We start from the raw sequence: 18,663 nt of genomic DNA, 5'->3' as shown, positions 1-18,663 counted from the left end.
AGGGAGTCGAACACCTGAGATGCTCCTCGTCTCGAGTCAATCATCAGGGACGTTTCCATGGGTGATGGTGTCCACGGCGTCACGGAGAAGATCCGCTTCCATCAACAGGGAAGTGGCAGAGAAATATACATTCTCTCCATTCGAAATGAACAATTGAAAGAAGGTTGTCGGTGCAATCCCAGCTGGTTCAATCACTCCTGCGAGGATTGGTTTGCTGGTATCGATTCACGGACATCCTGGTTTGAGGAACATGTGACGGAGAAGGATGGAAAGACAATGCGTATTGACCTGCTCTGCAATTAGCGACTTGATGACAGTGCATTTCAAGAAGTCCCTCGTGACGCTCGCTGACCAGCTGGTGACAGGATTCGCTGGATTGATTCCTACAATATCATGACGTGTGGAAAAATAATCTAGAAATGAAGGAAAAAGATCTTTATTTGGTGACGGTGTAGCTACAATATCGTCCCCCCTACAATATCGTCCCCCCTACAATATCGTCCCCCTACAATATCGTCCCCCCTACAATATCGTCTCCCCTACAATATCGCCCCCCCTACAATATCGTCTCCCCTACAATATCGTCCCCCCTACAATATCGTCCCCCTTACAATATCGTCCCCCCTACAATATCGTCCCCCCTACAATATCGTCCCCCCTACAATATCGTCCCCCCTACAATATCGTCCCCCCTACAATATCGTCCCCCCTACAATATCGTCTCCCCTACAATATCGTCCCCCCTACAATATCGTCTCCCCTACAATATCGTCCCCCCTACAATATCGTCCCCCCTACAATATCGTCCCCCCTACAATATCGTCCCCCCTACAATATCGTCCCCCCTACAATATCGTCTCCCCTACAATATCGTCCCCCCTACAATATCGTCCCCCCTACAATATCGTCCCCCTACAATATCGTCCCCCCTACAATATCGTCTCCCCTACAATATCGTCCCCCCTACAATATCGTCCCCCCTACAATATCGTCTCCCCTACAATATCGTCTCCCCTACAATATCGTCCCCCCTACAATATCGTCTCCCCTACAATATCGTCCCCCCTACAATATCGTCTCCCCTACAATATCGTCCCCCCTACAATATCGTCCCCCTTACAATATCGTCCCCCACTTCCTACGTGATGACGTCACTCGCTGCATATGCGAACGTCTCTTTAAAATATTTGTATGTGTTAAAGAAACGTCAACAGAACGTTTACATGATACTTCTTTACCAGATAAAACATTTATATTGACAAGAAGACGATCTTCGTCAACATAATCACTTTCTTTCATTTCCTGGTCTGACGATCATGTGACTTTGACGCCAACAGGAAGTGTCCGCGTTACATGTGACGAAGCTGCTGATTGGCTGAAGCTGTTTTACTAATAATAACGCACAACTGTACAAGGAAATACAAACATTCAAGTTCCGAAATAATTCGCTTTTCAAATAACAAAATTGTTAGAATATTCCACTTTCAATAACTCATTCTAACTGTCTGTAGTTCGAATCATAAACACCTCAGTAATTATTTAGTTTTCATTTCGATTTTTTTCCCCCGATTTAAATCAACTATTAAATGTACATATGCTAATTATTTCAGAACTCGAATGTTTGTATTGTATTGTACAGTTGTGCGTTATTATTAGTAAAACAGCTTCAGCCAATCAGCGGCTTCGTCACATGTAGCGCGGGAACTTCCTGTTGGCGTCAAAGTCACATGATCGTCAGACCAGGAAATGAAAGAAAGTGATTATGTTGACGAAGATCGTCTTCTTGTCAATATAAATGTTTTATGAGGTAAAAAGTATCATGTAAACATTCTGTTGACGTTTCTTTAACCCATTAAAATATTTTTAAGAGACGTTCACATATGCAGCGAGTGACGTCATCACGTAGGAAGTAGGGGGACGATATTGTAGGGGGGACGATATTGTAGGGGGGACGATATTGTAGGGGGGATGTTATTGTAGGGGGGACGATATTGTAGGGGTGACGATATTGTAGGGGGGACGAAATTGTAGGGGGGACCGATATTGTAGGGGGGATCTTATTGTAGGGGGGACGATATTGTAGGGGGGACGATATTGTAGGGGGGATGTTATTGTAGGGGGGACGATATTGTAGGGGGGACGATATTGTAGGGGGGACGATATTGTAGGGGGGATGTTATTGTAGGGGGGACGATATTGTAGGGGGGACGATATTGTAGGGGGGATGTTATTGTAGGGGGGACGATATTGTAGGGGGGACGATATTGTAGGGGGGACGATATTGTAGGGGGGATGTTATTGTAGGGGGGACGATATTGTAGGGGGGACGATATTGTAGGGGGGACGATATTGTAGGGGGGATGTTATTGTAGGGGGGACGATATTGTAGGGGGGACGATATTGTTGGGGGGACAAAATTGCACCTACAACGGAATCCTGTAAGTACTATTTCTATTGTGCAACTTAAACATAAAACAACGAAACCATGACTTGAATCGGATCATGTCCATCAATTATCAGTTTCAAATCGAAGCAAATAGGTCGAACACGGTTTGACAAATAAAAAAACTGACGCAGTACATTTCCACGCTCGGGACTAATTGAGTGATGGATTAAGCTGTCACGCGCACAGACACCCAATCTTTGCTCTCCGTGGTCGATACACTTCCCTTGGGTGGTGGAAGAAAAAAAAATGCATTAGTCGTCTTCATGGGAGCGCAAGCTACGTGTTTGTTCGCTCCTTTATTGAGCTTCTCTGGACGTGCACGAGCGGCGTAAGAGTCCGATGAAGAAGTGATTAACTAGAGTCGCTCGACCGAGGAATAGATGAAGTTCCAAGAGGTTCCGACCCCTGACAGGTGGATCAGAGGCTCTTTTACATAGAAGTCTTCTTCTGATATCGTTGACCTCTTCGTCTGCTGACATGAGGCCGTAAGACGACGGGAAGTCAAACAGTAACAAAATAATTTACAGCAAAATAGGCTTGAATTATAACATGATTTAAGAAATATATTTATTAGTACTACACAAATACACACATCTATCTCCCAACACAACAATCGCACATTTCGTAGTCATGTTGACGATGAAACAGTTCATGCCTGATAACAATTATTATTATTTTTATATTTAATGGTGTATCAGCGAAACACAGTCACTTTTACAATTAGTTTCAAAACGTACTGCAACACTTAAAGCCTCAAAAGAGCAAAGATGAATGCGTACATTTTCGTTGCCAACATTTTCACTACAGCTTATTGATCTTTTAAGTATTAATTTCATTGAGTATTGTTTTGATTGTTTAAGCGCTTTGTGACCCTGGTCTGCAAAAGCGCTCTACAAATATTACCTACTTACTACTAACTACTACTTACTTACTTACTTATTGTTAAAACTAGTTCTGAACTTAAGACCAGATGAAGGATGTGATGACAATTATTTTTATTCTCCGTACAAAACATCAAAAACAGTTTCTAAGCCTATTTCTGATAAGATATTTAACATTAAAATTGATTCCATCATATCTACAAGAAAACAAGCTCGATGCGGTCGATAAACAGAACACATTGATTGGCTCGTAAAACTATTGATCGGATCATTAGAGCGTAGAACATTCACTCTTCATGTTCAGGCGTGAACTGTTGCCAACAACATGCTTTATTAATTCAGTGACTCTGAATCATTGAACGCTAGTCATAAGTCAATGTTTTTTTCATAATACATTTTCGTTCCGTGGTTCTCCGAGCTGGCTTTGTCGTCTAGAAAACTCATGCGTGGTCTTGGTTTTTTTTAGGTCCACGATCTTGGTCTATCTTGGTCTATTGTTTTTATCTTGTCTCTGTCCAGCCAGGTCTCAAGCCTCTATAGTGGTCTCAAAACATAGTAGAATGTGAGTATTTCACCATGAAATTCAACGTGGAAGAAACGTTGGTGCGTCTGCTTACAGCCGACACTATTGATGGCATAGAATGTGTTTAAAGCGATTGAAACATGATACTTAAGTTCTTGTATTAAGGCAAGTTATTGTGTTCATTATGTGTGTCTAGTCTTAGTCTTGTCTTGTTCTAGTCTTGTTCTTGTCTTAGTCTTGTCTTGGTCTTGTCTTCTTTTGGACACTGGACACATCTTTGGACACTTGGAGACTTGGGCACTTGTTTTTGTCCTTGTCCCATCTTTGTCTTGGTCTCTGTCTTGGTCTTGTCTTGGTCTTGTCTTTTTCTTGTCTTTTTCTTGTCTTTTCTTGTCTTTTCTTGTCTTTTCTTGTCTTTTCTTGTCTTTTCTTGACCTGTCTTGGTCTTGGTCTTGTCTTGATCTTGTCTTGGTCTTGTCTTGGTCTTGTCTTGGTCTTGGTCTTGGTCTTGGTCTTGGTCTTGTCTTGATCTTGGTCTTGTCTTGTCTTGTCTTGTCTTGGTCTCGTCTTGGTCTTGGTCTTGGTCTTGGTCTTGGTCTTTTCTTGTCTTGGTCTTGTCTTGGTCTTGGTCTTGGTCTTGGTCTTGGTCTTGGTCTTGGTCTTGGTCTTGTCTTGGTCTTGGTCTTGGTCTTGGTCTTGGTCTTGGTCTTGGTCTTGGTCTTGGTCTTGTCTTGATCTTGATCTTGGTCTTGTCTTGTCTTGTCTTGGTCTCGTCTTGGTCTCGTCTCGTCTCGTCTCGTCTCGTCTCAGTCTGGGTCTTGTCTTGTCTTGTCTTGTCTTGTCTTGTCTTGTCTTGTCTTGTCTTGTCTTGTCTTGTCTTGTCTTGTCTTGTCTTGTCTTCTTTTAGACACTTCTTGACCTTCTCTTGGTCTTGTCGTATAATCGTCTTTTTCTGGTCTTGTTCTCATCTTGGTCTTGGTCTTGGTCTTGGTCTTGGTCTTGGTCTTGGTCTTGTCTTGATCTTGATCTTGGTCTTGTCTTGTCTTGTCTTGGTCTCGTCTTGGTCTCGTCTTGGTCTCGTCTCGTCTCGTCTCGTCTCAGTCTGGGTCTTGTCTTGTCTTGTCTTGTCTTGTCTTGTCTTGTCTTCTTTTAGACACTTCTTGACCTTCTCTTGGTCTTGTCGTAAAATCGTCTTTTTCTGGTCTTGTTCTCATCTTGGTCTCATCTGAGGCTGTCTTGATTACATGTCACTTATTTTATCTTCAATTTAAAGCCGATTTTATAGCGTACCTGTGCAGGTGTGACTCCTATTTCCATGTTGTGGTCCATGAGGATTCGAGAATCTCCTGCCATCCTCAGCTGAAGCTCAACACCTAAAACAAACACAACAAAACATTAATTTCCCTGGAAGAGACGACAAGGTCTCTCATCATCACAAGCTACTAACGGATCCACAACCTCTGTACATGTTGCTTGTTAAGTCTATACTAACAACGTTGTTGTGTTTCACTTGTCATTTAAATTGTTTCAATTTGTCAATATGTCAATAATTGTCAGCTGCCGTAATGAGGACACATTGAAACCAGTGAGGGGGGTTTGATCGTTCACTTCTAAAGGGCAATTTCCTGCAAAAAAACGGAGACTTGGAGAGTCGTGAGGTTTAATCCATCATCGTAACCATCATCGTCCACTCGCCGGTGAAACTGATTTACTTCGTTACAACACGGAAGCATTTTCTGACGTCCCATTGCTTAAAAGTCCAACCACAAACTGTTAAAACCAAGTCAATTCATTGAAATGATTCCATTGCTAGAAAACATGCATTTATTTTATTTGTCTTCATCATTAAATAAATATTCTACAGATGGATGAATTCTGGCGAAAGCAGCCAAAGAATATTCAAGAGTGAATTCAATACAGATCATTAGATTCCAGTGAATGGGAATAAAAACAAGTTTCTATGAACTTACTGTAAGTAAGTAAGTAATTATTTATAAAGCATCTCTCTCTTACAAAGAGCTTTAACGATCAAAACAATGCACATTTAAAATATATACTTTAAACGATCAAGACAACATAGAGACAAACACAGCAAAAACAAGAAAGTGAAGAAAAAGCTTAAATAAGAATGTCTTGAAGGAGTCAGTAGATCATCAAACACAGATGTTTCTTGAAGGAGTCAGTAGATCATCAAACACTGATGTTTCTTGAAGGAGTCAGTAGATCATCAAACACTGATGTTTCTTGAAGGAGTCAGTAGATCATCAAACACAGATGTTTCTTGAAGGAGTCAGTAGATCATCAAACACAGAGATGTTTCTTGAAGGAGTCAGTAGATCATCAAACACAGATGTTTCTTGAAGGAGTCAGTAGATCATCAAACACAGATGTTTCTTGAAGGAGTCAGTAGATCATCAAACACAGATGTTTCTTGAAGGAGTCAGTAGATCATCAAACACAGATGTTTCTTGAAGGAGTCAGTAGATCATCAAACACAGATGTTTCTTGAAGGAGTCAGTAGATCATCAAACACAGATGTTTCTTGAAGGAGTCAGTAGATCATCAAACACAGATGTTTCTTGAAGGAGTCAGTAGATCATCAAACACAGATGTTTCTTGAAGGAGTCAGTAGATCATCAAACACAGATGTTTCTTGAAGGAGTCAGTAGATCATCAAACACAGATGTTTCTTGAAGGAGTCAGTAGATCATCAAACACAGATGTTCCTTGAAGGAGTCAGTAGATCATCAAACACAGAGAGAGGGGAAGATCTTTCAAAGCTTAGGAGCAACAGTCTGGAAGGATTTCTCTCCTCTGGTCTGGAAGTTCAGGAACCATCAGTAGATTCTGATCCACAGACCTCAGAGCCCGAGCTGGGGTGTAAGTCTGGATCAGATCACTGATGGAAGGTCTGACCATGAATAGATCTGAAAGTAAGAACCAGAATTTTAAAATGATCCTGAAAGAAACTGGCAGCCAGTGAAGAGTTTGAAGGAGAAATGTGAGTTCTTCTACTAGAGCGGCTCAGAATTCTTGCTGCAGAGTTTTGTATGAACTGCAGGCGAGACACATCCTTCTGGTTTAGACATGAAATAAACTGTTACAATAGTGTAAACGATACAAACACATGGATTATAAAATCCAGATTACGTTGTGACAGCATCTTTCTTGAGTTTAGAGATTTTTCTTAGTTTAAACAGTTTGGTCAGTTTTCCACAGTGTTGAACCAGAGACATGTCTTTGTCTAATACAACACCAGGTTTCTCAGGCTCAATTGTACTAATGTATTACTATGTATTATTTACAATGTACTGCACACTTAAATGCTTAGGATGCAACATTATTGACTCGGCTGTTACTCTTCCTCAGACTCGTTCCTCTTTCCTCGGAACAAAACAGGACAATAAAAGTACATCCCACGAGCGCTGAGTAACAGTAGAAACCACCAGGAGATGAAGTAGAAGTCAATAAACAATATTTAGGAGAGAAGACGCACATACTGGGCTATGATTGGTTCTCCTGATGAAGTTATTGATCGACTTCATTTCACTTTCTGTGTTTCCACGATCCATACAAGCTCTTTAAAAAGTGTCATCCCAGATCGAGGAGGAGAAAAGGTTTGGGACGAAATCAATTTCAAAGCTTACAAGCAAATGGAATAAAAGTATAAAAATGTATAAAAAAGGCGAAGTTGAAAGTAAAGGGAACAGAAAACAACCAGACGACTCTGAGATCGATTATCGTTCCCTGACTCTGAGGTGTAAACATCCTAATCTTCTAACTCCACGTGAAGTCCATTGTGTCTGAGGTCATGGTGCTCAGCAGGAAATGGTTGATTTCATTGACAAGGTTTCCTGCGTCGAGGGAAAATAAACGACACCACTATCTTTGGTTTCTTACTTGGTAGGCGAGGAACATCGGTGCGTGAAATTGATCACAGAATCGGAGGCGTGTTAATTAATATGCATCTCCAGATCCATCGCGACGACACGAAGCTTCTTCCAAACATAGAAGCTCCTGAGACAGACATTTGAGTCGTTTTTCACTCTCGCACAAGTATTTAAAATGATGCGAGAGAGACGATCGTGCTCAGCTTCACGCCGAGTCTTGTCGCCCGCGGTGAGTTTTGGGTCGAACACGTCTCTTGATCTGACGAGTACAACAACCGCAGCAGGTGCAGTGAAAAGGTAGAAAGTCTTATTCTTCTACATCATCGACCGAGAGCAGGAGCTGCTGCAAGTCATCACTTAGGCTGCTGGAAAAATCATTGGCTTCCCTGTAAGAGTTTTCAAATGATCCAGCAGAGCCTGAACCTTCTCCACCTCCCTGGATTCTATTATAGGTTACAAATACAGGACTTGTAGAGAGAAATGCGTCGATGTCGTGGGTCAGGAAGAGTTTTCTGACAGCAGCAGGGTGAGGGAATACTTTTCTTTAAACTCTCAAAATGAGTTTTAACGTATTTAATAATGTATCCACTAATACATTTGCAGAACGCTTCATTTAAGATGTCTTGATTGAAAGTGAACAAAATGCAACTAGTCAGAGCCATAAGTGGTTTTGAAAGCAACACTAAAGCCATCATTTGATGCTAAACATCACCAGCTAGGAAGATAGAGTCGAAGTTTTATTGATGAGCAAAACTGACTGATGTGTGATTGAAAATAAGATCAATATTTACAAATACAATTCGCTTCCTCTCGTAATGAAACGGTTGCTGGTTCAGGATTTCTTCAAACTGTCTTGTGTTGGATCCATTTCATGTACACTTGGAAAATGTCAAAAAGGATTTTAAGGGATTGAAAGTGTTCAAAAGTCTTGTCTATTAAGTCATGTTTGAGTCAACATAGACAGAATCATCATGTCATATTAAGAACATATTAAAAAACATCATTCAGAATTTTAAGTGTCTTTGATTATAAACCAAACAGTTTTTGTATTAATAAAATAATAAATAATTTCCTGAAACAAAGATATTGCAAGACCTCGAGCTGTTTCATGAATTATTATGATTTATTTCTTCATTTTAGTGGTTCTTCAAATATATATATATATATATATATATATATATATATATTTTTGTTCATGTTACTGTATCAATATTCAACAGCAATTAATCTTTTTTTATTAAAAATATCAATTCTTTACTAGGCTTTGAAACAATTACATTTTTAACAATTAAATCCCATAAAGTTCCAGATAGGACTGAGGACAAGAGGATACAGTCGACTCCGCAGCTTTTAAATCTTACTTTCGGTCGTATTTTAGTTTTCAGTTGAATTAATCCAATCACAAGAGAGTGGAACAAGACGTCAACAAATTCAGTTTCCCCTGAAACCGTTAAATAAATAAATAAATAATAATAAATAAAAATATGGCAAGAGTATCAAAATATATCGTATCGTGAATTGACCTCAGAGCCCGAGCTGGGGTGTAAGTCTGGATCAGATCACTGATGGAAGGTCTGACCATGAATAGATCTGAAAGTAAGAAGCAGAATTTTAAAATGATTCTGAAAGAAACTGGCAGCCAGTGAAGAGTTTGAAGGAGAAATGTGAGTTCTTCTACTAGAGCGGCTCAGAATTAAGAGGGTTGTATGAACTGAGGGCGAGACATCCTTCTTGTTTAGACACCAAAATAAACTGTTACAATAGTCTTACCGACACAAATACATGGATTATAAGTAAGTAAGTAAGTAATTTTTATTTCTATAGCGCTTTTCCAGACCAGGGTCACAAAGCGCTTAAACAATCAAAACAATACTCAATAAAGTACATACTTTAAAGGTCAAGATAAAACTGATAATACAACAGGAGTTCCAGAAAATCAAGGAAAAGCCTGAACAAATAAAAACGTGAAAAAGATGTTTCTTAAAGGAGTCAGTATATATTATAAGATCATGTTGTGACAACAACAAAGTTTAGTGATTTTTCTCAGTTGAAACAGTTTGTGGTCAGTTTTCTTCAGTGTTGAGCAAGAGACATGTCCTTGTCAAATACAACACCCAGGTCTCTCAGGCTCAGTTGTACTCATGTATCGGGACATTAGTGTTTTGCTAAAGCCTTAACATCAACCCTGGAGTTTCTAATATCTAATTGACGTTTTGAATAACAGGAACATTTTTAAATATGTATAAGAGTAAGAAATGATCTTATAAATGGCTGCTCATCAAATGTACCACCGTGCACTGACAGACACTTATTATTGTCTTACTAACAGAGCGAGAGAGAGAAGAGAAAAACTGCCAGAAAATTGCAGACGTTGCTTCAGAATCCATTATTCACGCTTGTTTTGTGTTTCTTGTTGTTTCCTAAACTCCGCTGAAATGATCTGCTGACACGAACACAGTCGTCTTCCCACTCGCTTCTGACGAAGTATTTTTAAACGCAGGGTTCAGAGGGCGACGGGAACGACAGGAAACATTTTCCTTTTTGGAATATCGTGAGCTATCAGCTGTTGGTTCGGAGGTGAGTGTGAGCGTGTCGAGAGGAAGCCTCTGATAACGCGCTAACTTTAGCAGCCATCACGCCACACCTTCAGAGTAACCACCAGAGACCACCTCGGTCCGGGTTCACATGGATCCGTCAGAAATACCGACGCAGCATCTGACGTTTTCTTCATCGTCAGTATTTGATGTCTCAGCCTCTGATCTCCGACAAATGAGCCGGCGATAAAGGAAAAAGAGGGGAGGATGGACGGAGGTAGAGATGTGTGTCACGAAACTGATTCACACAGGACTGAGATGTTGACATTGACGGTCCAAAGCAAAGGGCAGCGAGACGTGACGAGCATCTGAACGAAGGAGACGGACGTCACATGTGCAGGACCTGCAGGAGAAAAAGTGTCGACTGGAGACGAGAAAGTGTCGCAGGGTCGTCGCTCATGCACTCGTTTAAGGTTCTTCTGTTGAATTAAACGCCTCTCGGGGTTAAATGTTTTAAACTGAACCCACTTCCAACATGGCCGCCGTCACGGCGACGAGCCAAGAACGAGGTGACGGATCATAGATACCAGTCAGGTGGACTATCTTGCTGGTTTAAGAGGGTAACAAGTTTTTATCTTGTTAGTGGTGGAGAGACTTTAAGTACTGTGTTGGTCCGTGTCTCTTAAATAGATGTGTGACTCTATTGTATCATCAGTGTGTGTGTGTGTTGTTGTGTGTGACTCTATTGTATCATCAGTGTGTGTGTGTTGTTGTGATGTGTGACTCTATTGTATCATCAGTGTGTGTGTTGTTGCGATGTGTGACTCTATTGTATCATCAGTGTGTGTGTGTGTTGTTGTGATGTGTGACTCTATTGTATCATCAGTGTGTGTGTGTTGTTGTGATGTGTGACTCTATTGTATCATCAGTGTGTGTGTTGTTGTGATGTGTGACTCTATTGTATCATCAGTGTGTGTGTTGTTGTGATGTGTGACTCTATTGTATCATCAGTGTGTGTGTTGTTGCGATGTGTCACTCTATTGTATCATCAGTGTGTGTGTGTTGTTGTGATGTGTGACTCTATTGTATCATCAGTGTGTGTGTGTTGTTGTGATGTGTGACTCTATTGTATCATCAGTGTGTGTGTTGTTGTGATGTGTGACTCTATTGTATCATCAGTGTGTGTTTGTACAAAACTCTCTTTACATTGAAATATTGACATTAGAAAATTATCTTAAGCTCCGCCCACTGAAAACACTTTTCTGGAGATGAAATCTTGTTCACCATTAGCACACCCACTCTGCTGTGATTGGTCAAGCATGGAGGTTTGTTACCGCCCGTCATCAATCGCGGAAGTCTCCACCTCCAATGGACTCGATGTATAAACAAAGCGTGATTACAGCTGGAGGAGGAGTGAAGCCATTATAACGTCAAAATGGACTCTCGTAACCTCTCGTTCGTCCAGATTTCAGATCAACTTTACAAAGTAATGAGTGTAAAACATGGTCATTGTGACAAAACTTAATGCATCTTGAAGAACATTCACTACACGTCCTTTAACAAACACCTTTTCAAGCATCTGTCTATTCTGTCACTTCCTGGTCCGACAACACATGTGACTTTTTACACCAATGGAATGTCCAGCTACAAGTGACGACTACGTGATTGGTTGAAATGTGTTTAAATAAAAGTAATGCACACTAGGGTTGTCATGATACTACAATTTTTTAACTTAATACTGATACAAAAATATGTGTTTCTTGATATGATGTTTGATATCACTAGAATAGAAAAAACTCAAGAAAAATACAAAAACAAAGTATATAAGAACATATTATGAACAGAATATTAAATAAATATATATTTATAGTAAAAAAGAATTGCAAAAAAAAACTGCATCAGTGACACGTTTCAGGTCTTAAAAGTGATAAAAATAAATAAACAATAAACAACAGAGGATCAATCCTTTTGAAAACAAGTCATGTATCCAGATATATATAAGTTAATGATACTTTTAAGTGTAATACTCTTGACAAAACTACTGAACAAAACCCTCAAGTGACTAAACAGACATTATCAAATGTCTACAGAAACATTTTTGAATTTCTGTATATTGATGACATTGTTACATGTATCCTTGACAATCCTGTTGCGTAATAAATCAGAAGTGCCTTTTTGTTGATTTAAATGTTTTATGTTTGTTACAAAGTGTCTTCAAATTGTTCCGTTGAAGTTTCGTTCAGTCATAAAAAAGCTTTTAAAAAGTCGTTATCACGTCGGAAGTGCCTTGATTGGAAACAGTACCTTCACCGTCGGGATTAAACCTCGTATCATCGGAGCAAAAGTGTTTGTATCTAATATTTATCAAAATGAAAAATATACACACAAAAACAACGAAGCATGGACAACGACACACACGTTGAAAACACACAAATCCATAAAGACATATTATCAAAAATATTGAATTAAAAAAATATAACCAACAATGTGTATCTTAATATACCATTATTGTAGCAAATATAATTTAATTAATTAATTTTGTTTTTATTACCATTTGTACCATACATTTTTCTGACGCTTATTAAATGTTGGTTTATTTTGGAATAATAACCCGAAATCTGCCCGAAAATCTTCTCAATAAACACATTAGACTGGATAATATGGAGGTAGTGTCGATGACGTCACTCGTCTTTGTAACTTTAACGTTTGTAAGCTCTGGCGGCCATCTTGGAAATGCAGTTTTTCATTTGAGAATTATAATTTACAAGCTTTGTGACCCTGGTCTAGAAAAGCGCTATATAAATATAAATGACTTACTTATAATGAACCTGCTCAATAAATATATGTCATTGTCAATCGAGTCAACCACGCCTGTTATTGTGTGTATTTACAAAATCTGACGAATGGAAATATAAAGTTTCTTCAGCCAGCCTCAAGTGGACACTTGGTGAACTGCAGCGTTTTGCACTTCCCCCTAAAACCACTAAAAACATAAAATCTGTTTGTGCACCTCTGATGGGTTTCCTTCTCACCATGTGATCTTTATTCTCAAGGAGAAGTTTCAGGTTCTGATCGACGACACGTTCAAAACACAAACATCTGTTTTATAGCCGTCAACACAACGAGCCGTTCTGACGATATCTTAGGAAACACCTTGAAATGTTTTAATTTTCGCAGTGTTTATGAGAGAAAAATAAAACAACCACTCGGTTATATCACCACTTGAGCTTCTTCCTGGAAGTCGGTTATGAATAAAATCCCTGGAGTGTTGTGTTGTCGAGCTCAGACGCTACACACGACCAACACATGGAACCTTCAGCTTGAATTATTCACTTGAAAAAACACTAACGACAGAAACAGATGAATAAATAAACACTTGAACTATAACAAATAATTGTAATGTTCATGATGCATAACATTTATCATTTATATTCATTTGTTATTTATTTGTATATCACGAAATAAATAAATTAGCGTAATTAATGATTTTAATTCATCCATTTAATTTCAATTTCCAAGACAAAAAAAACACATGGAAATGATGTATTTACAAATAAAAAATATCCTAAATCTATAAATTAATATATAATAGGAAACTGTATTTTATTTTCACTTCTCTTGCTGGATTTACTGCGATGATATCCAATTGAATTTTTATTAAATAATCATTAAAAAATACTCAATCTTGATCAGCATAATCTTAATTTACCTCCTCTTTTTATTTCCTCATTTATGCAAGGAATTTATTTTCAACACCATTAAACTCTAATGCTTGGAACGTGCTTGTTTTCCTGATGTGTTTTTTTCAACCTCTATGAAAATATTAGATGGAAAGATAAACTTTATTGATGCTTCTGGAGGAATCTCTATGAAAATATGAAGTTTATTTCTAATACTAATAAACTGTTGTCAAATGTTATCTTTCCTCGGTGTTACAAATGGCGTCAAGAATATCAGAATGTTTTTTTTTTATTAATGGTCGGGAAGAAAGACTGTCGGATCTTGGCCTCGGTGTGAATCGGTGGATTTTCCTCCGTCAGCGAGAGAAAAGGAATCCTGGTTACTCATCCTTCCCTTTCATATCCTTGGCTACGATTGGCCGATTTAAAAACCCTTCCTCGCTATCTTGCCTCACTTATGACACTTTGAGGTCGGATGGTCAAACGACTAAAAATGTCCGCAGTTAGTTTGGCTCCAGGCCCAGCCAGAGATACACAACACACACACGCACACACACACACACACACACACACACACACACACACACACACACACACACACACACACACACACACACACACACACACACACACACACACACACACACACACACACACACACACACACACACACACACACACCACACACACACTCCCCCCATTAGTCCAGATAAAGTGAGCGAGTGTATCCTGTTGTGTGTCCGTCATGCCCGACCTTCTCTGGAGCGACACTGTCTCTCAGAGACGTCCGACCGCGGAAACTATTTTCCTAACGAAGCGTCTCTTTGTCTTTTGTTTTTTTTTTACACTTTCCTCTCGCACTCCGTGAACAGTTGACTGAGTCACACCAAGGATAAATGCTCGTCAGCGTTACGCACACTCAGGAGCCGGTGTTGACCTTATGTGTGTGTAGCAGTTGTGTGTTTTTTAGTGATACAAACTGTATTAGTAGGTGAAAAGCTCTGACACTAATTAAAAAAATGGTGCGTTCGTCCTCCGGAACCTTGACACTGAAAGAATGACCCTTTAAAAGGAATATCACAGACGGGCAAAGATGTGAAACCAAACAGGATTAACATTTATTACATTTGTGGAGCATTGATCAGGAACACACTCTCACCGTGCAATGTTGGGACTGCAGTGTATGTTAGAAGTGAAGAGGTTTAAGATAGAAGGATTTCTTTACTACTATTAATATTACTTTTACTATATATAATGAGCAGTTAAGCTGGATGTCATTCGCAAAAACAATTTTTTCAAAAGGAAATCAAGTACAGCAAAAATAATAGAGGACCCAAACCAAAACCTTGAGGGACCCCACAAGACAGATCCGCTGATTCAGACCTTGTTTGATTGGCAAAAACATATATATATATATATATATATATATATATATATATATATATATATACAGTGCCTTGTGAAAGTATTCGGCCCCCTTGAACCTTTCAACATTTCGCCACATTTCAGGCTTCAAACATAAAGATATAAAATTTTAATTTTTTGTCATGAATCAACAACAAGTGGGACACAATCGTGAAGTGGAACGAAATTTATTGGATAATTGGAAAATAACTTTTTTAACAAATAAAAAACTGAAAAGTGGGGCGTTCAATATTATTCGGCCCCTTTACTTTCAGTGCAGCAAACTCACTCCAGAAGTTCAGTGAGGATCTTTGAATGATCCAATGTTGTCCTAAATGACTGATGATGATCAATAGAAGGCACCTGTGTGTAATCAAGTCTCCGTATAAATGCACCTGCTCTTTGATAGTCTCAGGGTTCTGTTTAAAGAGAGAACCATGAAGACAAAGGAACACACCAGGCAGGTCCGAGATACTGTTGTGGAGAAGTTTAAAGCCGGATTTGGATACAAAAAGATTTCCCAAGCTTTAAACATCTCAAGGAGCACTGTGCAAGCAATTATATTGAAATGGAAGGAGTATCAGACCACTGCAAATCTACCAAGACCCGGCCGTCCCTCCAAACTTTCATCTCAAACAAGGAGAAGACTGATCAGAGATGCAGCCAAGAGGCCCATGATCACTCTGGATGAACTGCAGATAACTACAGCTGAGGTGGGAGAGTCTGTCCATAGGACAACAATCAGTCGTGCACTGCACAAATCTGGCCTTTATGGAAGAGTGGCAAGAAGAAAGCCATTTCTCAAAGATATCCATAAAAAGTCTCGTTTAAAGTTTGCCACAAGCCACCTGGGAGACACACCACACATGTGGAAGAAGGTGCTCTGGTCAGATGAAACCAAAATCGAACTTTTTGGCCACAATGCAAAACGATATGTTTGGCGTAAAAGCAACACAGCTCATCACCCTGAACACACCATCCCCACTGTCAAACATGGTGGTGGCAGCATCATGGTTTGGGCCTGCTTTTCTTCAGCAGGGACAGGGAAGATGGCTAAAATTGATGGGAAGATGGATGGAGCCAAATACAGGACCATTCTGGAAGAAAACCTGTTGGAGTCTGCAAAAGACCTGAGACTGGGACGGAGATTTATCTTCCAACAGGACAATGATCCAAAACATAAAGCCAAATCTACAATGGAATGGTTCACAAATAGACGTATCCAGGTGTTAGAATGGCCAAGTCAAAGTCCAGACCTGAATCCAATCGAGAATCTGTGGAAAGAGCTGAAGACTGCTGTTCACAAACGCTCTCCATCCAACCTCACTGAGCTCCAGCTGTTTTGCAAGGAAGAATGGGCAAGAATTCCAGTCTCTCGATGTGCAAAACTGATAGAGACATACCCCAAGAGACTTGCAGCTGGAATTGCAGCAAAAGGTGGCGCTACAAAGTATTAGCGCAAGGGGGCTGAATAATATTGCACGCCCCACTTTTCAGTTTTTTATTTGTTAAAAAAGTTTAAATTATCCAATAAATTTCGTTCCACTTCACGATTGTGTCCCACTTGTTGTTGATTCTTGACAAAAAATTAAAATTTTATATCTTTATGTTTGAAGCCTGAAATGTGGCGAAATGTTGAAAGGTTCAAGGGGGCCGAATACTTTCGCAAGGCACTGTATATATATATATATATATATATATATATATATATCGTAGATCATCACTGAAGGCATCAAAACTATGAATGAATACATGTGGAATTATGTATCAACAAACACTTCAAGAAACATCTCAAGACATTTTTATTTATTTTTGTATAGTTTTAACTGTGTATTGTTTTTGATTGTTAAAGCTGGTCTAGAAAGATCTTTACAAATAACCTTTACTTACTTACATTTGAAATAAGTGAATACATGTTTTATAGTCTCATTTCTTCAAAGTACCACTTTTTTCTAATGACTGCTTTGCAGACCTTTTTCTTGATTAATTTAAGACGTTTTCACCTGATATTAGTCTGTTTTTACAGGTGTGTCTTGTTCGGATTCATTTGTGGACTTTTTAATTGTTAATGTCATTAGTTGTGTTGTGCAGAATTCAGGTATAAACACAGCCTTATTGAACAACTGTTAGAATTCAATCTTTGACTAGAACCGATTATCTTAATGAAGAGAAAAGAGTGACGATCAATTATTTTCTTTAAGAAACGAAGGTGAACCAGACGGAAAATTAAGAAGGTGTGTCTAAACTTTTTGCCTGTGTTGTTATTGTGTGTCTTCACACACTTGTGTCTTTTCAAACCAGCCGTGAAGCAAACCAGGAAACACAGAATCTGTTTCTCCCACAGTTAGTCTGCGTTAAATATCAATATAATCAACAAAGTTTACCGAAGTAACTCGGGTAAGATGGAGAAAGTTTGACTTCCTGCTGAACTTGTTTCTCGTCAGTATCTCGCTGCAGAAGAAACTCGTCCTGATTCTGCAAAAATAGATCAATGACCGATTGAAGACGTCGCCCACGATGTCGAGACACTTTAGGAAGAAGCAATAGTTGTTTTGTACATTCTTTTATCACGACTGCAACATCATCCTAATAAGCATGTTGGTGGTAACAGTGGAGAACCTGGAGGTTCTTTGATTTATTGTCCTAGTATTACCATCGAAGACGAATCACAAATACTGTTACTTCTATATCCTAAATACCATTAAAGTGTTTTTGCAACAAATATTCTACACGTCGAGACGTCGATCGTACCCAGAGGTTGTTACAGAAGCCAATAAATACTTAAGTAAAGGTATATAATACCCAAGTAAAAGTACTGTTACTTCAGCATAATGTTACTCAAGTGAGAGTAAAGAGTACTTGGTTAAAAAAACTGTCTTATTTATTTGCTAAAATTCATTAAATGAACAAATTATTCCATCAATATATCCACTCAATAATAGAAATGAAAGTACCTCAATAAAAAATAAATGAAACAATAAAGTAAGTTATAATTATTATAAATATTCAATATAATAATATTGAATATTTAATAAATATGTGGTAATTTTCTTACGGCAGGACATGAAAATAGATGGAGATGAAATCTTGTTTAACCACACCCACTCTGCTGTGATTGGTCAAACGTGGAGGTTCGTCAACCATCCCATAAGTCTCCGCCTCCCAGGGACTCTTTGTGTAAACAAAGCAGGGCGTGATTACAGCTGGAGGAGGAGTGTAGCCTTTATTACGTCATAATGGACTCTCGTAACCTCTCGTTCGTCCAGATTTCAGAGCAACTTTATAAGAAATAAAGTGTAAAACAT

At 39.0% G+C, this 18,663-nt stretch overlaps 1 protein-coding gene across 2 annotated transcripts in view; it reads right to left on the bottom strand.

The window, feature by feature from the left end:
• The window catches only part of LOC148074644 (G protein-activated inward rectifier potassium channel 4-like), a 61,724-nt gene that overhangs the window by 25,593 nt on the left and 17,468 nt on the right, over positions 1 to 18,663 (bottom strand). The window contains exon 2 of one of the 2 annotated variants that reach the window (XM_087795734.1): positions 5,141 to 5,223. In XM_087795734.1, coding sequence (XP_087651860.1) covers positions 5,141 to 5,203 — 63 coding nt within the window. In that variant the 5' untranslated portion in view covers positions 5,204 to 5,223. Of the gene's footprint in view, positions 1 to 5,140; positions 5,249 to 18,663 lie in introns of those variants that run through there. The other variant, XM_087795735.1, reaches the window with a different exon arrangement.

The sequence above is a fragment of the Callionymus lyra genome, chromosome 7, assembly GCF_982586985.1.
Source record: "Callionymus lyra chromosome 7, fCalLyr1.hap1.1, whole genome shotgun sequence".
NCBI lineage: Eukaryota > Metazoa > Chordata > Actinopteri > Syngnathiformes > Callionymidae > Callionymus > Callionymus lyra.
This window is presented reverse-complemented; position numbering and strand designations above follow the sequence as displayed.